Source organism: Nelumbo nucifera, chromosome 5, assembly GCF_055504915.1.
Source record: "Nelumbo nucifera cultivar China Antique chromosome 5, China Antique-T2T, whole genome shotgun sequence".
Taxonomy (NCBI): domain Eukaryota; kingdom Viridiplantae; phylum Streptophyta; class Magnoliopsida; order Proteales; family Nelumbonaceae; genus Nelumbo; species Nelumbo nucifera.
The window spans coordinates 24,412,786-24,438,955 of NC_142653.1; the positions used below are offsets into that span (position 1 = coordinate 24,412,786).

Genomic DNA, 26,170 nt, shown 5'->3' on the forward strand with positions numbered 1-26,170 from the left:
TGAAGCCTCCCCCATTTAGACAAGTGGTGCTCTAATTTTTCAGAAAATAGTATTTTAGAAGTGGTTAGTTACATTTTCAAATAAAATTTAAAATTCAAATCACTATATCAAAATATTTACATTAATAGATGCATAGAAGCATACATGGTGGGACCCATTAAAACTACCACAAATACACGGTTCAAAATTTCTAATATAGAATATTTAAAAAAAATGAAATATTTCATATCATGGACCCGTACTTAGTACCGGGTCATGCCTAGTATGTAATGAAAGTTGATTTAAGGTCTAAGATTAAGAAGTTCTACAAGATTTTAAGGGATGGGAAGAAGGTTGGGTTGGGCCCAACCCGAGCCCAGCCCAACTCAAAGTTGTTGGGTTGGGTTAGTGTCGAAAGAATTTAGTTAGGATTAGGGTTGGGTAGGTTGGGTTGGGTTAGGGTTAAGGTTAAGGTTAAGGTTGGCCTCAACCCAACATAACTTGGTCCGACTTGTAGCCCTACCCACAACACCTCCACTAACCATGTCACAGTCGATTTTGGATTAGTTCTCACAAACGATCCTCGCACCGTCCTCACAATCCCTTTGTGCAATGAGAATATCGAGTCCCAATCTGCTCATCACATAGTGCACCTCACACGAATCTCACAACCCCATCACATCATGTATTGGAAATATCTTCCTATGAATAACAACACAAAGGACGAAAGATGTTCTCAATACATGGTGGAGTGGGGCTTTAGAGATGGAAATTTCACATAAATTTTCGGGTTCCCAACTCATCCCGGCCCTAATAGGACCTGTTTATCAAAACCCTACAGGGTTTGGGTTTTGACTTGAGGGTATATGATACCCAATACCAATGATGCATAAATATGAACCTATTATACTATATATTATGTACAAATTTATGAATTTAGTACTAAGATAATTATTCTATTATTAATATTTTATTTGTATGAATTTCTTGGGATTAAAATCATCATTAAATGTAAAATTGGATTTGATAGATTATTTATTTCATTTAGTTATAAAATGCTAATTTTAATTATTATTTCTTTTAGTTTTTAGTTGAATTGTTAATCATATATATGTATTGATTGTTTTAATGAACACAAAAGTTAATAAAATCTATTTTATTTCATTAAATAACACAAAAGGCGAGATGGCTTAGTGGTTTAAAGTAGTGTTAAGAGATTTGGCACTAACTTTAATTGATCTGGTTTCACACTATAAGCATTAATGGTATGTTTGGTTGCTGTGATGGAGAAGGGAAAATGGGAATATTCCCATATCGGGCTCTTCCTCCTACTCCATTTCTAGACAACCCTCACTATGAACCTACGTCAACAATGGTCTTCTTGCCAGCAATGTTATTGTTGATCTCCATACAAGGTACGATCACGAAGATGACCATCAACGACCGACGAGTATTTTTTATACTATTTTTGTAGCTGACTAATTCATCTTGTCAGCAGGAAGAGATGGCTGCTCTATGGCCAAAATCCATTATTTTCAACATGTAACCTTGATTTTTTCTATAGATCTACACTTCTATCTTGTAGATCTAACCTTTTTTTTTGCATGTGTGTTTTTTAACTTGTAGGGTCCAAATCTCCTTGCTCACTCGCGCAAAGGTAAGATATCCTAACTATTTTCAGATCCAAAATGATGAATGACTGCTATAGATCTCCTTACATTGCAAAACTAATCGATTTTCTTAGTAGACAAACGCAGGAAACTGGTTATTTAGCATATCATTTATCAGGAAACAAACACGGGATGCAAATCTATGAAAAAAATATTTTCTCTTCCAATCCCAATCTTTCTCATCCCATCATTTCTTGGCAAGTAGAAAGGTAAGACTTTTCATTTTATTTATTTGGTTCCTCACTCGTTGTGTCATGATCAAATTCGAGCATGTAAAAATGAAAGAAAATAGAAGAAATCTTATTTTTCAACAACAGGTATAAGGTATTCTTATTCTCTTCTCCTTCTTATCCATTCAAGAAAGAAGAGACGAACCCGTGAGAAGCACAAGATCAACCGCTTTAATATAAAAGAAAGGGAAAGACGAAGATTGGTGTGGTCTTGAGGTAGAACTGAACTGACTTATAACTACTCCAATAAAACTTGTAAGGGTTGGAAAAAGTGGATGATGGAGGAAGATTTCTCCATCGAGAAGGATTGGAAGGGATTTGTGCTATAAAGGAAAGAACATATAATAGGAACACAAGTGTTGTTTTTCAGGAAGCTATGAGAGATGGATTGGCCTTGGCAAAGAGAAGGGTTGGCAACCAAGGTAGGCGTGTCCGAAGGAGGCTAAGAAATCAATTACTTAAAGAGACTAAGAAATGGTGGAGTATTTATATTACTTATCAAAAGGTTTCTTTGGTCGGGGTTTTGTGCACCAGGCATTTGGCAAAGGAGTTTGGAGGACCGTCAATTATTCTATGCAATAAGGGTTTTGGTGTTTGTGACAGATAACTTGGGCTTTGTTTCATATTCTGGAGGAAGAAGATGATGAATAGTGTGTTTTATTTCCAAGGCTAATTTTGACATTTTCAAAAGTCTTAAAATTCACATGAGGTCATGTGATATACATAATTGATGTCCATTAACGACAGTTACTAGATTGTCACGATTCAAAAGTTTGGGTACTAGATTGTTGCATTTTAAAGTTCGGGGACCAAATTGTCATTCGAGCCAAAGTACAGGGTAATGATCGAGAATTTCCCCTAAAATAAACTATAAATTACCTTGATATTACCATGAAGAAAATGAATGTGAAGCTTAATTTATCTATATAAATATATTAAGCTGAAATGTGTACGAAGGAAAGCATGAGGATGCAAAAAAAGGAATATGACAGTAAGTTTTGCCTTTTTTCCCTTAGAAATTACAAGAATGCCACATAAAGACAAACCCCCTTATGTGATTGACTTGTAATTACTCCTATGTTATTATAAAATTACAAAAGACAAACCTTTCAATTTAATTGATTCCAAGGCATTCAAAAAATTAAAGGAATGCCACATATAAGACAAATCTTCCAATTTAATTGAAGGAAAATGTAGAGAAAGGAAGGGAAAGGTAAAGAAACCTTTACAAACCTTATATTGATTTCCCTATCTTTTCATTACTTTCCCTACATTTTCCTTCAAACCAAACATAGCCTAAGGCATTAAAAAAATTACAAGAATGCCACATATAAGACAAATATTTCAATTTAATTGACTCTAAGGCATTAAAAAATTACAGGAATGCCACATATAAGACAACTTTACTCTATTTACAATAATGCCTCTATGACATTCGAAAATTACAGCAATGTTATATATAATTATTTACAATTATGCCATCCTACAAAATAAAATGTCATCATTCTTCTCTCTCACTTAAGTCTCTCTCTATCCTCCTATTCTTTATCTCAACTTTTATTTATTCATTTATTTATTTTTATTATTATCTAAGCATTTATTTATTTAATAAATTATTTTAAATCAATAAAATAAAAGATATTTGACATTGAAATAAATATTTTAATAGGCATTTATTTTATTTAATTTATTATTATCTAACCATTTATTTAGTTAATAAATTATTTACAAATCCATAAAATAAAGGAGATTTTATATTGAGAGACAATTTTTTAATAGACATTTATTTATTTATTTTACTAAATTATTTATTTTATTATTATAGAAGTATTTATTTATTTAATAAAATTAAATAAATAATTTAAAAATCAATAAAATAAAATATATTTGACACTAAGAGAAAGATTTTAATAGGCATTTATTTATTTATTTTATTATTATTCAAGCATTTATTTAGTTAATAAAAGTAAATAAATTATTTATAAATGAGTAAAATAAAGGAGATTTGACATTGAGAGAAAGATTTTAATAGACATTTATTTATTTATTTAGAAATAATTTACTAACAAATTATTCTCTCCCCTTAAGCCCAATATTTAGGTAGAGTTGTCGATGGGTCGGGTTCAACCCAATGGACCCGAACCAATTGGGCCGATTCTAGTTCCGGAAATTGGAACCAGTGGGTTGATTATGGGTCCTAATATAGGGTCCCAATTACTATCAGTTTATAATATATTAAATAAATAAATTATATATACTATACATAATATATATATATAATATTTAATATATATTATACATAGATATTTATTTTTTATTTATTACAATCAAGTCTGTCAAGGTAGACCCGATTGTCTTGAGAATCAATTGGTTCGGTTCGGGTCCAAAAATTACAAAGCATATTGGGTCCAGGTCCAGATCTGGGTCCTCAACATTTCATGTTGGGCTGATTTTGGTTCCGACCCATTGGCAGTCCTATATTTTGGGCTTTCAATAGGTAGGTTTAAGCCCAACATTTATGAGGGGGCAAAAATGCAAGTGGAATGGGGGCCATGGCTTCCTTGGGTCCCCTTTAGGGGTGGATTTGAGCCAAGATACAAAAAATAAGAATTATAAAAATTATTTAATATTATACATAAAAATAAAAATATTATTATATAAAATAAAATTATTTATTATATATATGTATATAATAAAACAAATATTTATTTATTATACTAGGCTCGCGAGCCTCACGATCCGAGCTTCACTGGGCTCGAGATTGGCTTGATTAGCACACGAGCCTATATATCAGGCTTGAGCTCAGCTCGAAGCTCGGTTTAAACCAAGCCGAACCAAACTTTTCACGAGTCGAGCTCGAATAGCTCGTGGCCACCCCTAATCCCCTTGGTTTCACCCCTGGGGTTGGGATTAAACCTATTCACAGGTCACGTTGGAATGTGACCTTTGCCTTTATATCAATCGAACATATTCAAGTCCAACTTTGAGCATGACCAAACCATCGGACCTAGACCTTAAGCCCAAGCCCGACTCCATATAAATCCCGACGTTCGACCAATAAATTGAGAAAAAAGATTTGTATTCTTTATTTGACAACAAAATTGATTTATTTATATTAAATTGACTTCAAATGTGAAAATTTTAATTATTTATTTTATTAAATTAAATATATTATTATCACAATAAATATTTGATTTATTTGTTTTATAGAATTAAGTAAGTTATTATCAATAAATTTATATTTATTTAATTTACTAAATTATTCATTTAGTTAATAATTTATTTTACTAACAAATTATTTCTTTTCTCCCTGAGCCTAATAATTTATGGCTATCAATAGGTTAGGTTTGTGTTGGGCAGGGGCAGAGCTAGGAATTTTTTATGAGGGGGCTAAAATCTATGTGGATTTGGGGGGGGAGGTAATTTAGGGCTATTAATAGGTTAGGTATGGTTGGATAGGAGCAAAGCTAGGAATTATGACTATTAATTAAAACATTTATGTTTTGCAAATTCATTTTTTCCTATACTATAGTCTATAATTTAGCTTTTGCAAAGGGGCCCCTCTGCTAGTATCTCTTTAAAGCAGAAAGAGATTTGTATAAGGAGTCGGACTGGTTGTCAGTTTGGTGGAGAAGGACCATTGATGAAAAACTAAAGGGTAAAATACAAAAGCCTCCTCTAAAGTTGATGACAATGTAGTTTAACTTTAAAACAAATACGTCCCTTGAACTTTTGAAAAAATCAACAGAAACCTCTCTTCCATCACTGATCTAGATGGACAACATATAAAGTTACAAAATTACCCCTGATTAATTGGGGCATCATAGAAAATATATTAAAATTCTAAAGCTGCTATGAAGCCTTTTTTCAAAGCAAAAGAATAGAATTTAAACCCTAACACCACTAAACACTTGCATGGCACTATCATTCAAAATATTCCATTCACATAAGAATATTTCCCATTTTTTGGAAACCGTTTTTCACCAGCCACTGTTATTTACCGGCAACTGTTCTTCATTGTCTGCAATATCTAGTTCCCTCCTCGAGCAATTTCTCACCAGAGCATTTTTTTTTTGGTTTCTCTTGCTATGAGAAATGCATTTCATAAATAGAAAACAAAGACTCTGTTACCTAGAGACTCTGCTACCCATAGTCTCCGGCATTTCACCAATACCGCATGGAAAAATAACCAAGGCTCTCAAGGACAAGAAACCAATTCCTCTTATGTGCTGTAATTTGTTAACTTTTTCTTTTGAAGGTGTTACTAACATCATTGGTGGCTCGTAAGTTGAGTAACTAGTAGCCAACCGAAAAGAACCAAACAGAGTTATGCTTCATCGAATCCAAAAGCACATAAATAATAAAGCATAAATTCATTAAAGCCCATAAAAACCAAATCAAAGATTCAATAAATGATATTACATATGACCCAAAATGAGAAAAAAAAAAGATGCATTTAGAAGTGTCCATAAATACATAAAACCCAAAAGAAAAACAACATTGTAACAATTATTTTTCTTTTTTATATGCAATCAAACCCAATAATTAATCATTTGGCATTTCCGCTAGAAAACCAGTATCACGAATCCAAGATGTGATTAAAAGATTAGGCAGCCTTTAACACTTCTCAGCCAACCTCCTGGTGAAGAACAATCACCTGAAATAGTTCACCTTCTGATCTATAGCTAAAGTTCAAAATTTATCCTTGTTTTCCTGTGCATAAACCAGAAATGTTGCCTCACTTCTTTAACAAACAATCTCCAATGGTCAAATGTTGTTTCCCTTCTTGGTTGGAGTAAGTTTCAGGACTGAAAGAGTCAATGGTGGTTGCTACCTTTTCTTGAGTCGATGGAGTTTTAAGAACGAGAGATTAAAATAGGAGAAAGTGATAAATATTCTTCCAGGGTTCCTCTCTTCTTGGGTTGATGGAGTTTTAAACAAGGTTCCTAGTTAATGGAGTTAAAGAATGGGAGATTATAAGAGAAAGAGATCAACAAGAGGGTAGAATGGGTATTTGAAAAAAGCTGATGTATTAGTCTAATGTTTTCTGTTTGGATTAGTGATGGAAGGGAGGTTTTGATGAGTTTTTCAAAAGTTTAGGGTAGGTATTTGTTAAAGTTAAACTAATGGGGAGGTTTTTGTATTTTACCCAAAACTAAACCATATTACCAAACCGTCGGGACTCGGGAATAAATTAATAATAAATAAACCTTCACAATTCAAAATTTCAAACTGGAACAAGTCTCCTCTAGTGCAGACAGGTTAGTAATATATAGCCGTTAGAGAGGCTGAAGTGGCTGTTTGTCGTCTATTATTATATCACAAGCCCTTTTTCTTTTAATGCCAAAAGTGTCCCGTAATTCAAAACGCAAATGCGCGGCGACGTCTTCGGGGACCTCAAATTCAAACTAAACACTATCTCAGCCGTTCAATCCAATTTCATAAAATGTTCAAAACCATGAACTCTGTTCAGCGATTTTCAGTTGGAGAGTGAGGTGAGGGGGAGAGGGTGGAATTGCGAAAGAAGAAAGAGAAAAATTCGTGTTTCTGAAAACTACATTCTGTAAATGAATCAAGATCCAAGAGTTTCTAGCCATCCCACGACGACCTATTTCTTGGACATTTCAAGATCTCCCTCGAAAACCCTAAAACAGAAGCAGCTGAGCTAATTATCAGATCGATAAGATTTCAGGAGTTCGTCGGCTTTCTATATTATTTCTCAATTCCTCTTTCAGGTATACATATATTATCGTGGATAGCTCCACTAATTTTGTGCGTGTGCGTTGGAGAATGTATGCATAAATCTGGCTTACGTCTTGGCATTATTTCCCTATTCAGAATAGGTTTATAGTTTTCATTTCCCTCAGTAACAAGTCTTACATTATTGTTGGAAATATATTACAGAATGTTAAGGGACTTGAAAATCTTTCGACGGAATTCTGGGAAGAATCCCACTGCAGAGGAAATTGAGAATGTTCCAGTAAATCCTTCTGATTCGTTGATAATTCAACCAACTGTTGACGTGTCGAGGGCCCCTTTAAACACGATCGCAGAGCTTACTCAAAATCCTAAAGTTGTAGCACCAGAACAAGATGCAGGCGTTAGGAATAAGGTGGACAGAACTCCTTCTAAGACAAAGGGAAAAGGCTATGATGTCACAGGGCTCCTTCGCACTCCAGAGAAACAAGGAATTGGTCATTCCTCAAGGAATAGATTTGGGTGGTCACAGAAGAATGAACCTAATTTGAATGTCGCTGAAACACGCGACGAAGGGAGAGCTGACATTAGCTACGGACCTTCAAGCCGTGGGAATTTGGGTTCTGCAAACACGACTCCTCGTTCATTTCGGGTAACGGGGAGAGCTACATCAACCCATTCCGAAAGTAATTCAACACAAAGCACACCAACCAAGAGTGTGACCAAGCCTCCTAATCCAGCATTTGCTCCACTTAGTGTCTGTCGCCCTCCTTTGAACTCAGGTGCTCGCTCGGGAAATAGTACTGTCCTGTCTAAAGGGGTTTCTATCTCATCTGCGCCACAATTGGTTGTAAATACTGTCGAAGTGCCTCACTTCGAGCCACGAGAGGATCCGTCATTCTGGATGGATCACAATGTACAGGCAAGTTCACCCTATTGTGATTGATTTATTTCTATTTTGTGATCATTAACACAGATCAAATAGATATTTTATTGATAAAGAAAACCCCTTCTGTTAAAATCAAACATCCGGGAACAGTAGATAATATCATACAGCTTGATAGCCGACATTAACACAAAAATCGATGCTTTAAATCAGCAGAAAATTCATCCCTGTAATTGAATACAGCTTCAGGATTCCCCATAATGGTACCTTCCTAAAAGTCCCTTCTTTTGCGAGACCATAGACTAAGGAGTTAGCTGATCTAGGTATCCAATTGAACAATCTGTTCAGGAAGGTGGCTAATGCCTTTTTTCTAGGGATAAGTAGACTGCACTCCACCTCAGAATTCTGATTTCCACTGCAGACCTACAACAATTCAAAATTTCAAACACCTCCACTTAAACACCTATACCCTTAACCCACTACCCACCCGTGTATTGGCATCAATTCTGAGCTGGTACCTACCCCAACTGTATGGTGGAGCTAAGATTCGTGGAGGTGGACTGAACAGTAAAAACCCCTTTTTTCTAATCTATTATACTGTTGTCATCACCATCTAATCTTTGTCCCAAATATATGGGGTCATCGGCTACATGAATCCTGTTTCACCATTCCGTTCTGTTCAGTGCCATATCCATTGTTAAAATTATGCACTTTCTCAAATCATTATATAATTTTGTAAGTGATGGAAAACAATAACATGAATGGGCATCATTGGCATTTTATTTATGGGTTAATACTCATTGTGTTGCACTTTTCTAGGTTTTAATACGTATACGTCCTCTCAATAGCATGGAAAGGAGCTCTCATGGTTACAACAGGTGCTTGAAGCAGGAGAGTGCACAAAGCATTACATGGATTGGACAACCAGAAACTCGATTCACATTTGATCATGTAGCATGCGAAACTGTCAACCAGGTCTGGTTAGAAAGAGAGATAAAAGATAAGAGGTAGAGAGAGAGAGAGAGAGAGTAATTGAAGTTCTTAATTTGTTCAAATTATACTTTATGCAGGAAATGCTTTTTAGAGTGGCTGGTCTTCCAATGATAGAGAATTGTCTGTCTGGATACAACAGCTGTATTTTTGCTTATGGTCAGGTATTTCTGTGATATCTAAACTTGATACCATGTCCTTAGCTTGATTGGAAAATTAATGGCAGACATAAATACCGTGGTAGTGTAAGAAAGAAAACTACCTGTAAATACGAAGGTAATGTGACCAAGGTCAAACATAGGAACTCTCATAAGCTTCTTTATTGGCATTTGTTACTCTACCATGAACACAAATGCTAGCCACATGCCCATGTTCTAATCTTGATATATATGCATAGGCTCTAGTCCCCAGTTTTCATCTGTCATATATGTACTGATATATCAATGTTTGGAGTGGGTTAGCTGAATTTGGTAACTGTTTTACAGGCTGTGGGACCAATCATTTTGCTCCTTACCAGCCATAAATGCAAGTGAGAGATTGAGTGATTGTGGGCCATATGCCCATATGCACTTTATGGCTGTTGTGGAGCAAAATGATTGGCCCCACAACCATTTAAACAGCTATAGAATTCAGCTAATATAACCATTTAGAGAGTATCTACCATTTATTTAGTGGTAATAAGGTATTATTTGACTTGGAAAAATGGGAGAGTTTCACATCTTCCCATCGGCAGATGGTGGACCTTACATGAGTCTGCACAGATTTGTAGAATGCTTTGAGATTTGAATCCTACCATATAACATAATCACATGCTCCAACTAAAGATCCCTAGATTGAAAAACCAGACCAAATCAATATCATAATCACAACTACATCCCCTCCTTTCTAGGTACTTTTCTATATTATTTTCTAAAAGCAAATTTGTTGGAGAAGATGGAGTTGTGCCAACATTTATCAATTTTTATTACAAGATAAATGCAATTATAAATTACAACCTCATGGGGGGTATTAAAAACATATTATATTTTTCATTGATGGGCAGAAATCTATTTGGGGTAAAAGGGGTAATGGTACCCAGTTTTCCAGTCTTCATATGTCTATGTATGTGTGTGTGTGTGTATACTATGACATTTTGGGGTATGCACCTCGCCCAGGTCCTAGGTGCAGGCCTGGTGCGCCTAGGCGTGCACCTGATGCGCCTTGCACCTGATGTGTAATGGTACCCATTTTTCCAGTCTTCATATGTCTATGTATGTGTGTGTGTGTGTGTATACTATGACATTTGAATCCAGTGATTTAAAAGGTGCGCCTCGCCCAGGTCCTAGGCGCACGCCTGGTGCGCCTAGGCGTGCACCTGATGTGCCTTGCACCTTAGCCTAGGCGTGCGCCTTTTTAAAATTTTGTGCTTTTTTGCTGTTTTTTGAGTCTAATGGCTGGGCCGGGGGCTCTACCCCCGGACCCCCAACCATGCCCCTCGAGGCAAGCCCGAACAATTCTATGTTAGGGTCTGAAATTCTTATTTTTCACATAAAAAATAATGATTTTATAACTTTCATTGCCTTTTAAGAAGATATTTTATTGCAATGAATGAATGAACACCATTAGTAAATAGGGGGTGGGCGTGGTACAAAGGCGACTCATAGAATCAAGAATGCAATATGTTTTACATCACATTAGCTACTTGAAGCAATGCAATTAAGGAGAAAAAGAGATTGTGGGTTTTACATGCTTGAAAATGCTTTATATGTTTACTTTTATCTTTAAATTTTCATTTGAATACGCTTTACATGTTATGTTTATGTATTTTAATTTTAGATAATAGGTTTTTTAAAACATTTATTTTAAACTTTAAGTTTATATTTTTTATTAACATTATGTTTAATATTTTTTTTTGATTTTTTTGCATTTAATTTTTTTTGAATTTTCTGACTTTTTTTTTTGATTTTTAGCTTTTTTTTTGTAATTTTGTGCTTTTCTTAAAAAGGTGCACGCCTCGCCTTGCACTTCAAGCGCAAATTGGCCCTTGCGCTTTTTTTGCGCCTTAACACTGTTTGGATCCTACCATATCACATATTCCCATGTCTAAAGATTCCTATATTGAAAAGTAACCAAATCAATATCATGATAAAAATTACCTTCCGTCCTTTCTAGGTAACTTTCCATATTCTTTTCAAATTTTAAGAGAAAATTTAATTGTAGGAAATGAGATTTAGGGGACAATTATCAATTTATTAAAAGATAAAGGCGGGTATAATTTGCAACATCAGGAGTATTTGGGAAAACTTTTGACACTTTTTCCTTGATGAGTAGAATCTATTTGGGGTAAAAGGAATGAATTCCCAAGGGCTAACATAAATGAAGAACTTGCTCCTTACCTCTTAAATGATTTTTTTTTTTCTAATTGTTTGAATGAATGCAATGCATGATTGCTAAAATATTATCAGTTAATAATATTAAATTTTAATATAATTTGGAACTTCTGAGTGGTGTATTATGTTCCTTCTCATACATGAATCATATGATGCAAGCTCCATAGCATTCCTGTGATTTTGAGTAATAAATTAACTTGATTTTATCAAATTTACCATATGAACTTGTACAATTACCTTTTCTATTGATGTTAATTACTTAATTGCATCTGGGACTGTCTTCTAAGCCCTTTATAATTTGTTACTAAAACACAAATGAATTTATTCATGTAGACAGGAAGTGGAAAGACATATACCATGCTTGGCGAGATTGATGAACTGGAAGTCAAGCCAAGTCCAGACCGTGGGATGACACCACGCATCTTTGAATTCTTGTTTGCAAGAATTAGAGCAGTAACTTTTAAACCTCCATGTTAATCTAGATGATTAAACTTTTAAATTTCATATACTGCAGCTGATAGATGCTTTCTTTTTGGTTGCAGGAAGAGGAAAGCAGAAGGGATGAAAAGTTAAAATATAATTGCAAGTGTTCCTTCTTAGAGATTTACAATGAACAAATTACGGATCTCCTTGATCCTTCATCCACAAATTTGCTTGTAAGTTGCCATTTTTTACAAAGTTCATTCATCATTGTCATCATCATCATCATCTAAGCCTTATCCCAACTATTTGGGGTCAGGCTGGTCAGCTACATGAATCCTGTTTTTTCATTCCATTCTGTCTAGTGCCATATCCATTGATTATATAACTCACTGCCCTTGGAAATTGGATTATTTCTAATTTGATGGTACCTTGATAACTCTAGCTACGGGAGGATATTAAGAAGGGAATATATGTTGAAAATCTTACTGAGTTTGAAGTCCAGACTGTTAATGACATTCTTAAGCTTCTTGCTCAGGTAACCTTTGATTAAGCTTGGTACATCCTCCCTCCTGTGTATGCTAATTTTTATCTCTTTTGATTAAGATTGGTACATACACCCTCATGTGGTGCCTTAACTTTCTCTTTCTCAACAGGGTGCTGCTAATAGAAAAGTTGCAGCGACAAATATGAATAGAGAGAGCAGCCGATCGCATTGTGTTTTCACCTGTGTGATAGAAAGTAGGTGGGAAAAAGATTCTACTTCTAACCTACGGTTTGCAAGACTAAACCTTGTAGATCTTGCTGGTTCAGAAAGGTAATATTGGGTTCTCTAGCTTGTTGATGACATGCATGCTTTAAGTATGCTTGAGTTGTGGTACTCAATAAAAAATTATCATTCTTTACAGACAAAAGACATCTGGGGCTGAAGGCGAGCGCCTAAAGGAAGCTGCAAATATCAACAAATCATTATCCACACTTGGGTATTTTGCTTGATGTCAAGTTGCTTTGATTATTTTCATATTTCATAAAGTTATTAAATCCTTGTTGGCTGATTCACTTTGCAATTTATGTCATGTTTCTAGTCATGTAATCATGGTTTTGGTGGATGTGGCACATGGGAAGCAACGGCATGTTCCTTATAGAGACTCAAGATTGACATTTCTTCTTCAGGTTAGATTTTAAATTCCTAATTATGAAGGCTTTTTAAGTTCTGAAATTACCTAGGTATGATGTCAAGTTTCATTTACAATGCATTACAGGATTCACTTGGTGGAAACTCAAAAACTATGATCATTGCTAATGTCAGTCCTTCAATCTGGTAGGTCTTGCTATTTTTGCTTTCATCGTTGCTGTCTCAGTTTGTCCTATTTTATAACAAATTCTCATAAATCTTCATTGCAGTTGTGCTGCCGAAACACTAAGCACTCTAAAGTTTGCCCAGCGTGCAAAACTTATTCAGAACAATGTAATGGTTTTATTACTTTTATTGCTTCGATTAATATAATATGTAGTGTATTTTTCGTTACGTGATCATAGTTGATTCTTCTTTTTCCTTGTAAATTCAAGGCTGTTGTGAATGAGGATGCTTCAGGGGACATAATAGCATTACAACATCAGATACGGCTTTTAAAGGTTATATGGAATCTTATACATATTTCATATAAGTTTTAGTTCTGTGTTTTAAATTTTAAAATGAACTTAAATTGGAGTTATATAAAACAGGAGGAGCTTTCTGTTCTCAAGCGCCAGAATGTCTCTAGGTCTCTTTCATTTCGTTCAGCAATATTTGAAGATGCTGATGTGGAAGGATATGAAACTTCTTCTTTAAGAAAGACACATGAAATGGATCAGAGCACTACTGATGATTCACATGGTTCTGCCTCTTCGGGCATCATTAGAATGTCCACTAAACAGGTGATGCTGCTTGTTCTTGGCACATTTTGTTTCTGAGATATAATGCAGTTGTTGATAATCTACAGAAGACATTTAGGATCATCTTAGGTACAATTTCCTATTCAATATGTCTACCAGTAGATTAGTGCTAAAACTCCACACGTGTCTCCATTCAAGTGTATTCTGGTTTATGCCTACTTGATAGTTACATTAGAACTCTCTCTGCCCCCAAAACACGGAAGCTTGTTTCTTCAAAATCATCACTCACTTCCAAGGGCTGTGGTGGTCTCATCTTAATCTATTTCAGCTGAAATCGTTAGAGACCATACTTGCTGGTGCATTGAGAAGAGAAAGGATGGCAGATACTTCTATCAAGCAGCTTGAAGCTGAAATTGAACAGCTGAACCGCCTGGTAATTCTCTATCTTTGAAGCACCCAATTTGTTTTTTAGCTTATGTTTCTGACCAATGTGCTTGGATAATTACCAAACACCCATTGCTTCTCAGGTTCATCAAAGAGAGGAGGACAACCGGAGCACTAAAATGATGCTGAGGTTCCGTGAGGATAAAATTCGAAGAATGGAGTCACTTGTGGGTGGTATATTGCCTCCAGATGCATATCTGTTGGAAGAAAACAATTCTTTATCTGAAGAGATACAAATACTTCGTGCTAAAGTTGATAGAAACCCAGAAGTGACTCGTTTTGCATTGGAGAATATTAGGCTATTAGATCAACTTAGAAGGTAACACCTTAGAATTTCATTGGATAATTGTATGAGAGCCAAAACTTCTTTACTAATGTACTACCTTCCCTTGTATGCTTGTAGATTTCAAGACTTCTATGAGGAAGGGGAGAGAGAACTTCTCTTGGATGAAGTATCTGAACTGCGAAATCAGGTATGTAGCAGATCTCTGATGAAATTACAGTGCCTATTATGCTGGTGGTGTTATTCCTATTGTAAATGATGAGTTCTTCTTTTACAGTTAGCTCAGTTCCTAGAAGGAAAAACTGGACAGCATGATTTTCCTCACTTGAATATGCTACCTAAGGTTGGTCAATTTCATAATCTTGTTATTTTCCTTCCAAATTTCTCTTGGCGATTAGGTTTATGTTGTGTTCACATCTCCCTTTTCGTTGATTCTTTACGCATTTTCTCTACAGAAACAGGAAGCTGTACATGTGACCAAAGAAAATGATGGCTTCCATTTGGAGGTTGCTTATTTATACTAAATTGAAACTATGACTTTTCTTTGAGAAACTGCATTTATGTCTGATATTTACTTTTATTATTGGTCTTAGCTGGAAAACACCCGCAAAGAATTAGAAGACTGCAGGAACAACCTAAAATCTTGCTTGGAGATGAATGCAAAACTAACTTGGTAATTGCAATCTGACACCGTGATAAATTCTGTCTTGTCAGATTGGAACCAACAGAATCTTGCAGCAGTCTCTGATTCTTGACGTCTATCTTTTTGCTTTCCTTTTTCTACAGGGAAATAGATGACCTGCGTTTTCAGCTCAAGAACCTTAAATCTTCCACATTTGATGCAAATGCTGAACCAATGAAGGTGAACATTCTTGTATTGGTTTATGATTTCTTTAAATTTGTTGCATGAAAGCCTGCATGTTTCTTTAATGGTAGGTATCTAATTACCTTAATTTTCAGGAGTCCATGGCAGAAGCTCAACTATTCGAGGCTCAATTGCTCAAAGCAGTTCAAAAAGAAAAAATTGACTGGGAGCAACAAACTCTGATGAAACACACAGAAGAAATCATGAATTTGCAGCTGGAGTTGGACATACTAAAGATTATTCTCCAAGAAGAGAGGTCATTGCATGGTGAGGTAGAGAAAAGGACTTTATGCTTGAATAGAGATCTTGAGATAGAAAAAGAAAGATCTTTGCAGATCATCAAGCAATATGAAGATGTGAAGAATGAATTGAAGGATGCAAGAAATGTAATTGAAGCTCTTGAGTCCCAACAAATTTTATCAATCAATGAACTAGGGGATCTAAGAGTCAGCAACAGCCAATATATGGAGCTTCTGAGTAAACAAGAACAGGAAATCTTCATTTTAAAAGAACAACTTTCTAGTCAAGAATTAAAAAATAACCTACTTTTAAAGGTTTCAGATAGAGAGGATTCTTGCTTACGGGCAAAACTGAAGAAAATGCATGATTCTCTTGAAAAGGCCAAGAGGCTGAACATGTCCTACCAAAGTGATCAAGCATTTCAGACATCACATGAGCAAGAAATGGATGAAGTTCGCAGGCAGGCTGAAGCTGAAACAGCTGAGGTAATTGTCTGTTTGCAGGAAGAGCTGGCCACTCTTCAGTATCAACTCGAGGAAAGCAGTGCAAAAGAGATGGAGACAAAACAGAGCTTGATGCATCTGGAAACAGAATCTAAGGAGCTCCAGGAAAGGTTACATTTTATGACCCAGAATACTGAAAGGCTTGGGGAACTGATAAAGGAGAAAGATTTGGAAATAAGGGCATTATCTGAAGAGTGGGAAAGACTGGCTTCTGACATGGAAGAAGTTCTTGCTGATGGACATGAGGCACTGAAAGATGCCTCTGATCAGCTTGATTTGATCTCCAGTTCCATCCCTCACAGAAGGACTTGGATTGGTGAGCAGGTAAATAAGATGATAAGAACCATTACTGAGAAAGAATTAACTATTCAAGAGCTCCAAAGATGTGTGGAGGATGCACATGACATAAGGAATGACATGGATTGGAAACTCAGGTCTTTAAGAGGTGCAGTACTGGCTATAACTGAAACACAGCAGCACGAAAGAAATGAGAAAGAGAAAGAGGTTTTCCTTTTGAAATCACAGTTGAGTGCAAAAGATACAATCATAGCAGATTTAGAAAATAAGATAAGTTTTGAAAAAAGGCAGTGTAGCAATGCAAAGATTTGTGCAGTTGTTGCCTTTGTAATTGTAAACAGATTGTCTGAAATAAACCATGGTTATCTAGATGCATTGAAGAATAAAGATCTCCAACTTAGTGAGTCTGTAGAATTGAATTTGAAGATGGATACTCTTTTCCATGAAAAGGTTGCTGTAATTGAAGAAGCAGAAAAACAGATAAAAGATCTAACAATTGAACTAGAAGCATCTAAGGAGACATGTGCTATGCTTGAAGAGAAACTTACTGAAGAGAAGAAACAAGCTTGTTCCATGGAATGTAAGCTTGAAGAATTTGAGAAAGATTTCCTTTTGAAAACAAAGCAGAAACTAGATGAATTGAAAAGTGGTTTTTTCACACTCAATTCATGCATGAGTGAGTACACAGAGCCAGTTGGAGGGCCTGAGAAGGTACATGCCCCAGGAAGGCATGAGAATATCTGTGAGGAACACGATTCTGTTGGAGGGGTAAGCAAATATTTTACTTCTTGTACACAACCAAACCATCTGAAAACTATTTATTTTCCTGGTTTTGTCAAGATGATAATTGTTAGTTTATTAATTATTTTGACTTGGGTTATTGCAGACTGGGACTGAAAAAAGTGAACGAAGCAGAAATGAAGAGTCAGATGTTGCTGTGGATATGACAAATGACATTACACAAAATGATTTAAAAATAGAAAAGGACACTTATGCATGTGAACTAAAAAGTTTGGAACCTGGAAGGAATTCAAAAGATGTGTTTGATAGAGATATTACTATTCTTCTTCTGAAAAAAGAAATAGAATCTGCACTTGTCAGCTTAAGAGGAGTACAGGTTCAGATGGCCAAACTACTTGATGAGAAAGAGGAGATTAGAAAGTCTGAGAAGAAGAGTCGTCAAAGTGTGGAATGTCTCAAAGCCCAGGTTCTTGCACTTCAAGCAGAGATGAGCAGCATGGAGAAACAATTTAATCTCAAAATGATGGAGCTAGACAATAAGCTTCAGACAGTTGAAGAGGTAGACACCTATATGTTTTCTTTCTTTCTTTCTTTCTTTTTTCTAGAATGTGAGAATGATAGCACTTGTTCATTCATTTTATGCACTTGCTGCATAACTAGGTTTTATTTTTCAAGGCAAAATTCAGACTCTAAATTTTCTGTTTGACCTTTTCTTCTCAACTATACTTGACCCCTTCTTTAATAATCTGTACAGGTGCTTGAGCTTGAGCTCACTGATGCAAAGGTGGTTGCAGCCCAGAAAAGTGCTGAGGCATCTTGTCTTCTTGCCAAATTTGAAGAGGCTCAGGAAACCATGAAAGAAGCAGATGCTGTGGTGAATGCACTGATGCTAGCAAACGAAAGTGCGAAGCTTGAGATTGAAAGGCTTAAAAAATTAGGAACTGCATTAGAAAGTGAGAGGGGCTCCTTGATCAAAGAGGTTCAGAACTTAAAGTCTTTGAATGATCTGAAGGATCAACAATATGATGACCTAGAAAACCAATTTAAATCAAGTTTATTAGAAACAAGGGGTCTAGTTCTTGAACTGGAGGACATCATTGCACAAGTCCAGGCCAATTTTGAGGAAGAGTTTGAATCAGTAATAGGTGAACTGAATTGCATGAAATCTCAGGTCCTAAGTTCTACAAACTTAATGAGCTCATTGTTGGAGGATGTATGGTCTGAGATAATTGTAAAAGATTGTGCAGTGTCAGTGCTACATCTTTGTCACATGGGAGTTTTGTTGGAGATGGTAACTGGGCTAAATGCAGAAAATGGACTGCTTCATCATGGACTATATGAATCAAACTCCCTCATAGCTGCTTTGAGGGAGCAAAATTTTAAAGCAAAAAAAGAACTTGAAATGTGCAGAATCCTGAAAGGGAAGCTTCTGGTTGACATCAAGAATAACTTTGATCGTATTGCTAGGAAAGAAGATGAAACTGGAAAGCTCAGTGCAAAGTTGATGTCTTTTGAGAAGAAAATCTTGGATTTACAACTCCAAGAAGAGTCCATGTTGGCCAGATCAAATTCAATGGGCTCTGAGCTTGCCATTCTGATGAAGGAGCTGGACATGAGCAAACAGAATTCTTTGAGAGTCACTTTGGATGAAGAGAAACTACTTAAAGACAAAGAGAAGGTTATAAAATCTCTGGAAGAGTTTATCATGACCAATTTGTCTGCAAAAGAATTTGAGTCTCTTGTTTTGAAATCAGAATTGAAATTGATGAACCTTCAAAGAGCTGATCTGGTGAGAGAGGGATGTAGACTTGCAGAAGTGCTTGATAATTTGAATAAAGAAATGATTTTACTTATGGTAGATTTAGAAGTTGAAAAGCAATTGTTAATGGATACTGAGTCTGAGGTTGAGCTTCTAAAGAAAGAAGCTAATGAAGCACATAATGACAGGCAGGGCATATTGCAGAAGCTGAAGCAAAGTAGCTTAAAAATCACAGAGATGGATAAAGTGAATAAAACCCTTGAACAGGACATTCAATTATTAAAAGAAGTTTCCTGCTTGAGCCAAAGTGAGCTTGATGAGGCCCTCAAAGATAAGGAAAGACTGTTGGCACAGGTTCAAGTGCTTGAGATTGAAAAGAAAAGACTTCATGAAGAGATGAGCTCAAAGGAAGCAGCCTTGAATTCTTCTTCTAATCATATTTCAGCCCTTAAAATCCAAAATCAGAAGTTGCAGAATGATGCAAGCTTGCTGGACTCTTCTGTTTGCAGGCTGCAAACTGAAATTGACCAAGAAAAACACAGATTGCAAGACAGAATTTCTTCCCTGGAAGCATGCATTTCTAGCCTGCAGATTGATCTGGAGATTAGAAATGCAGAAATGGAGAGGCTTGAGCATTCTCAGTCTGTCTCTGTGGAGGAACTTAGATCCAATAGACAGGATTTAGAGTTCCAAATTGACAAGGTAAATGCCTTGAAGGAAGAGAATGGTTCTTTGAAATATGAACTTATGTCTGTTGGGCAGAAGAGGGATGAAATTCTCTCTCTGATAAGATTAAATGCTAAGAATTGTGTTGATTTATTCAAAGTTGTGGACATGTCAGGGAACAAAATATGTGAAATACTGGAGGAGAAAATTTTGACATTATTAAATAGAATGTTTCAGGAGATATCTGAAAATGAAGAAAGGGTCTCTAAGGTCATAGTAGAGTCGGAGCACTTGGAGCATTTTGTTCAAGAGCTGATCTCAGAAAATTTGTCTCTCCAAGATGAGTTACTGAGGAAAGAAGATGTTTTGAAAGGTCTGCTGTTTGATCTTAGCTTGTTGCAAGAGTCAGCATCCAATGCCAAGGACCAAAAAGATGAACTTGAAGAAATGGTTGCTGCATTGGAGTCATTGGAAGAAGAACTTGCAGCTAAATCAGGCGAGCTTGATGAGGCTGTTGCCCATGGTCAAATGCTTGAAAGTGATTTGCAAGGGAAAATCAACATGATATCTTCCCTTGAGTTAGATATCTCAAAAGAGCGTGAGTCACTAAAGCTGCTTTCAGATCAAAATCTTGAACTGAAAGTTCAAGTGGAAGATCTTTTAACAGAAAAAACTTCTACTGAAGAGGAGTTAACAGAGAGAAGAAGAGTGACTGAAAGGTTAGAAGAGGAAGTCCTTGAAATGGGTAATGCCTTGGGAGAAATGAATAATTTCATTGAGTCCTTGAAGAATGACTTGGATAAAGTATCTACAGAGAGGAATGACCTTTACTCTGAGGTTCTTACATTGAAAGAAAAACTAGAAACTGTGCAGGCTCTGGCTGAAGAAAATGAAGCTATTGCCGTGGAAGCTCGACAGGTATGTTTTTATTTGGTGTGGTGATTATTTTAATTCTTTGTTATTTCATTGCCTTTCTTCTTTTCTGATTCATGTTTTTATTCTGTTACAATCAGATGGCTGAGTCAAGAAAAAATTATGCCGAAGAAAAGGAAGAGGAAGTGAAGCTGTTAGAGAGGTCTGTTGAAGAGTTGGAATGTACTGTGAATGTATTGGAAAACAAGGTGAACTTTGAACTTTGTTTCTATTTTAGATGTAGATCTTTGTTCTTGTTTACCTTTTTACATTGGTTTTGCGCTTTTCTAGGTTAACATTGTCAAAGGGGAGGCTGAAAAGCAACGGTTGCAGAGGGAAGATCTGGAAATGGAGCTTCAGTCTTTGAGGCATCAGATGCTTACAGTACATAATTCTAGCATTATGATGAGTTCAGATACTCAAAATGTTTCAAATGTTGATCTCCAAAGGTTAGGAGCAATTATAATCAAATGCATGTCAGAATCGTACTGAACTGTTCACTTTAACACTATTATCTATTCTCGCTTTCAACAGGAAGCTAGAAGAAAAAGAGATTGACATGCAAGAAGCCCAAAAACAAATAAAGATTCTTGAGAAGAATGTTGCTGAGAAGGAGGCAGAGGTTCACCTTTCATATGCCTGTTTCATTAGAAGTTCCTAAATTTTTGCAAAAGATGGTAAAAAAGTATTCTAACAGCATACTGGAATTGACAAGTTTACCGTTTACCTACAGATTTCACAGTGCAGAGCTCATATTTCAGAGTTGAATTTGCATGCAGAGGCACAGGCACGTGAGTATAAGCAGAAGGTAGCCCATCACTTCACAGTAATAAGTTTTCAAATGTTACAATATTGTCTTATTTTACTGCCTTAGTTGTTAGATGACATCATACAATTTGCTCATTACTGCCTTAGTTGTTAGGTGACATCATAGAATTTGCTGCCTCCTTGTCCTCCTTTTACCATCTGCAGCTCAACTGACTTTGAGACATGAAAGCAGTTCAAAGCATTGGAAGCCATGGCTGAACAAGTCAAACCTGAGCAGACATCCTCCCATATTGCAAATTTATCATCGAGTAAACCAGAGAAGAATGCTGCAAAATCAAGGGGTTCTGGTTCCCCTTTTAAATGCATTGGTTTGGGCTTGACACAGCAAATAAACTCTGAAAAGGATGAGGAGCTTAATGCAGGGAGGCTTCGTATAGAAGAGCTTGAAGCATTAGCTGCAAGTCGACAGAAAGAGGTTGGTATTTTTCTCCAGCATGTTTGGCTTGACTTGTTCTCGTTTTGCCAAGATGTGATATATATTCATTCAAATTCTCTATATTTCTCCTTCCAGATATTCATGTTGAATGCTAGACTAGCTGCTGCAGAGAGCATGACTCATGACGTTATTCGGGATTTATTAGGAGTAAAATTGGATATGACCAATTATGCTGTAAGAATATGAATACCCTTAATCTCTTTTCCCTTTTCTTTCTTTAATATTGCTTCATACTTCTTATCTTCAGAAATTTGACTTGGTTCTTAAGCTACTTTATTAGTGTATTTTCTTAGGAATTTCTTCTATTTGACTTGGTTCCCAAGTATAGTTATGCTTACCAACCTTTCCTTGTGGATGCTAGTCGCTGTTGGACTGTCAGCAAGTACAGAAGATAACAGAGAAAGCTCGGCTACATAGTGAAGAATCTGTACTGAATGTTTTCTTTTCTTCTTTTAGTGATCTAATTATCTTGACTAGTTTCTTGCTAATGAGTACTCTTATTCCTTGAAAAAATTTCTCTCACGCAGGAGCAGGAGGTGCTGAAACTGAAGCAGCAACTTAATGAATTTATTAAAGAGAGACAAGGGTGAGCAACTGCAACATGGAAAAACTCTTATTCTGATAATTTTTGCTTCAGCATTTCCAAGTTGCATCTTTGTCATCTTTGTTTTGTTTTATAGATGGCTGGAAGAAATAAACCAAAAACATGCCGAGATGGTGGCTGCTCAAATTGCACTGGAAAAACTTCATCAGCGGGATCAGTTTCTGACAACAGAAAATGAAACACTGAAGGTTCAAAAAAAGACTTACAAATTAATTTTAGTGGATTGATATATGTAAAGTTGGATTTTTTTTAGTTTTTATGCTCTTATTCAATTTTTAATATGTACAGATAGAGAATGCAAACTATAAAAAGGAAGTAACAGAACTTCAGAGTGAAGTGAAGAAGCTCTCTGGCCAGCAAAATCTTCAGCAGCGCATCCATCATCATGCGAAAATCAAGGCACATATGATCATTCCCAATTGACTTGAGTATTTGGAAATCTTAATATTATTTGTCGAAAAGGAGAATTAGAATTTAGTTTATTGGCCTAAAAAAGCATTTTGGGTATATCTCAATAAAGTAGTTGTGATGTGGGCAATAAATCAGAGTTGACCATATCTATCAAGGGTTTATGGGCACTGAAAAATAAGGTGCCATTTGGCAAGTCTTTTTAGGAAGATCTTCTGGCAGCCCAGATGGAAAGGCCCCTAAAATTTTCAGATTATTTGTTGATTTAGTCTTAGGTACAAAGCATTTATTTATATTTTCAAAGCATCAGTATTTTCTGCATTTTCCCTTCAAATTAATGTTTTGATGGTTTACCCAATGGTACAGGAAGAAAACTATTCTTTGAAAACTCAGAATGATGAATTAGGTGCTAAGTTGCGTCGAACAGAGGGCATTCTTTCTCGTGTCAAAGAAGAGCTTGCCCGCTATCGCGTTTCTAGTGGAAGGAGCCCCTTTATCAATTTTGAAGAGGAGCAACGACTCAATGAAAAGCTAAAGGTTAGTATCCAGTCAAGGGATAGTAGTTCTCCATATTCCTTGGGTTGATTGATTTCATGGTGAGAGCTGGTGGCCTAATAGTCTAGGTAAATCAACAACAGGAAACAGAGGAAGAGAGACTCCAATTAGCACAGAAGCTGTTGGGCTTGTGCACCAGCATTTTAAAGGTCGGTGGAACCCTCTCTTTCTTCCTTCATATATGTAAACTTATGGTTCAGGTTTTTCTTGGTCCTTGGAATGTAATTCAACATTTCAAGTTTTTTAACCACAATTCCAATTTAAATCCACATTGCAGGCAGCTGGGATTAAGCAACCTGTATCCAATATTAGTCTCTCTGTTGCTGAAGAGGCACTTGGCCAGCTTAGGGACCGGGTCACTTCACTGGAAAGAGAGTTGGAAGATTTGAAATTCAAGGTATGGGCATGATTCAACGAGGTCTACTGCTTTTGGTAAAGATAGAATAATATTTCTTCTGAATGCACTGGCCAGTAGAACTACAAGATTGCTAATTATTTTGCAGAGTAAAATAACAAGTGAACGGATTCGGTTGTCTGAGCTCAATCCAGAATCTTCATCGCTAGGCTCAATGATAGATGAAAAAAGTTTAATACAAAGAGGGGTGTCCCATACACCATTTCTTTCATCTTTAAGTCGATAATGCAAGGGCAAGTTGGAGATTTTTTTTCCCTTCATTGTTGTGTTAGTTCTTTGCTAACACTTGTGAAGATGAGACTGTACTTATTGTAATTGGTTAAAGCAGGTTTGTCATATATGCCAGTAATCAAGCAATCAATTCTTTTGTATACATTCAAAATCAAAGGAAATAAAGAGTCTTGGAGCTTGTTGTAATTTTATGTCTGTACCGGTGAAGCTGCTACAATTATAAACTTTCAAGTTTCAATGCCCATACATCGTTTACCAAAAAAAGCCATCTGACAGACATCCAGGGATAAGGGTGATCATGGGTGGGGCAAGGCTTGGGCTTTGCACCTGCAATAATATCCTGGACCCTGGCCTGAGCTGGGACGTGCCTATCTTTTTGTTCCACTATGATATGGGAAAGATATGATATCTGATTTTTTTTTTTTTTTTTACCAATCAACTTGTATCATAGCCAATTAAGTATTATTTATCAAAATTCATGGATGGATTTTGATTGGTCAAAACTCTTCTCATACTATATCTTTCGGTATCATAGATTTTTACATATAAAAAATAGTGTATATATATATATATAATACTTTATATTATATATTGTGTGTGTTGTGGGCCAGACATAGAGCAGGCTTGGATTATTAGATTCAGGCCCGGCCCTAAAATCTGTCAGTCTGATGCATGCCTGAGCCTGGAAGGGGTTTGAACACAAAACCTAGGCCCAAAAGCCTGGAATTTCCGGGCTGAGCAGGGAGCCTAGCGCAATGGCGCACGGGCCTGCAAATGCATGATCACATTTTGGAGACCAACTTCGTAGGAGAAAGCGAAAGAATGAGTTGGCTTGTTTTATCATAAATAAGGGATGATGCTTAGGGGAAAGGGAAAATGGTTTGCTTCAGACCATTAAAAATCATTTTTGTGGAAACACTTCTTGAAGAACCGAAATCCCAGATCATGCGATGATATGCATAGTTCTGCTCCTGTCAATTGACCTGGTCAACCTGGTGGCTGGTAGGCCTGAGCATTGCAACCCTCTTTTACATAGGATCTAGAAAAGTTCCCCGTTCCGATTGGTCAGCTCTGGAAGATATTTGTCTTTTCCCTTTCATCTTTTCTATACATATATATTGCAATTGCCCCAACCCTCTCCCTTACATTGGATTCCTCTACAGTATACCCAAATTATCTTCTAGTCTCGACTTCGAAAAAAACAAATCACCTACTTGATTCCAGAACTCTTTTTCTCATCCAGAGTCTAGACCTCATTTCCAGCTCCTCTTCCTTGAAATTTCAAATTCTGACACTTGCATACTTTCTCTTGCTGTTGGTTTTCTCCGGTTCCCTTATTTTTTTTAGAACACCTCCCTAGTGTAATAGTGTCAATTTTTTTTTATCGTCTTTTGTATTTGATTGTATTTGCAATTGACATCGAGCTCAATCTCTACTCACAAAACACTAAAGCGATTTAAATAATTTCAATTACACCAGGTAGTCTTAAGAAGCCGCACACTAAAACTGCACGTGTTATTTCAATTAGTGAGTGGCAGATTCTGTCACATTATAGTCTTGTAATATAATAGAGAATGTGGTTTAATGGCACTCAAGGTTGTAAATATCGATATGTTTAATATGTCGGTAGGGGCATATTGAGTAGTATTAGTATTTTTTTTATTTTTTTCAAAACCGATTCAAGGGGCCGATTTAAGGTTCTTCCACCCCCTGAATCAGTTAGAACCATGATACACCTTATAAGGGCATATCGAAATACTCCCAATACGATATATATCGGTCGATATAAGCTGATATGTGTCGATTTTTTGAACCTTGATGGCACTTTCCTATCTAACGTATTTGTATATCCACGAGCAATTAGTCT

General features: G+C 36.1%; 1 protein-coding gene across 2 annotated transcripts; it reads left to right on the forward strand.

The window, feature by feature from the left end:
* Positions 1–7,349: 7,349 nt before the first annotated feature.
* Positions 7,350–24,489, forward strand: POK2 (phragmoplast orienting kinesin 2). 2 transcript variants are annotated; one of them, XM_010256804.3, is made up of 38 exons: positions 7,350–7,614; positions 7,784–8,498; positions 9,282–9,437; positions 9,533–9,616; positions 12,155–12,274; positions 12,364–12,477; positions 12,687–12,779; positions 12,898–13,058; positions 13,150–13,224; positions 13,327–13,414; positions 13,504–13,562; positions 13,646–13,709; positions 13,811–13,876; positions 13,967–14,158; positions 14,445–14,549; positions 14,644–14,879; positions 14,964–15,033; positions 15,121–15,186; positions 15,299–15,349; positions 15,437–15,516; positions 15,630–15,705; positions 15,804–17,516; positions 17,635–18,048; positions 18,244–20,832; positions 20,928–21,035; positions 21,118–21,275; positions 21,361–21,448; positions 21,560–21,634; positions 21,827–22,069; positions 22,166–22,264; positions 22,452–22,517; positions 22,618–22,676; positions 22,771–22,882; positions 22,983–23,093; positions 23,469–23,639; positions 23,741–23,806; positions 23,935–24,054; positions 24,161–24,489. In XM_010256804.3, exons 2-38 carry the CDS (start codon positions 7,785–7,787, stop codon positions 24,296–24,298), a joined length of 9,000 nt encoding a protein of 2,999 aa, XP_010255106.1. In that variant the 5' UTR covers positions 7,350–7,614; position 7,784; the 3' UTR covers positions 24,299–24,489. The 2 variants fall into 2 exon arrangements, with proteins under 2 accessions (XP_010255106.1, XP_010255107.1); XM_010256805.3 differs by lacking the exons at positions 22,166–22,264; positions 22,452–22,517; positions 22,618–22,676; ... (4 more) ...; positions 23,935–24,054; positions 24,161–24,489 and having other exon boundaries at positions 21,799–21,933.
* The last annotated feature ends 1,681 nt before the right edge of the window (positions 24,490–26,170 follow it).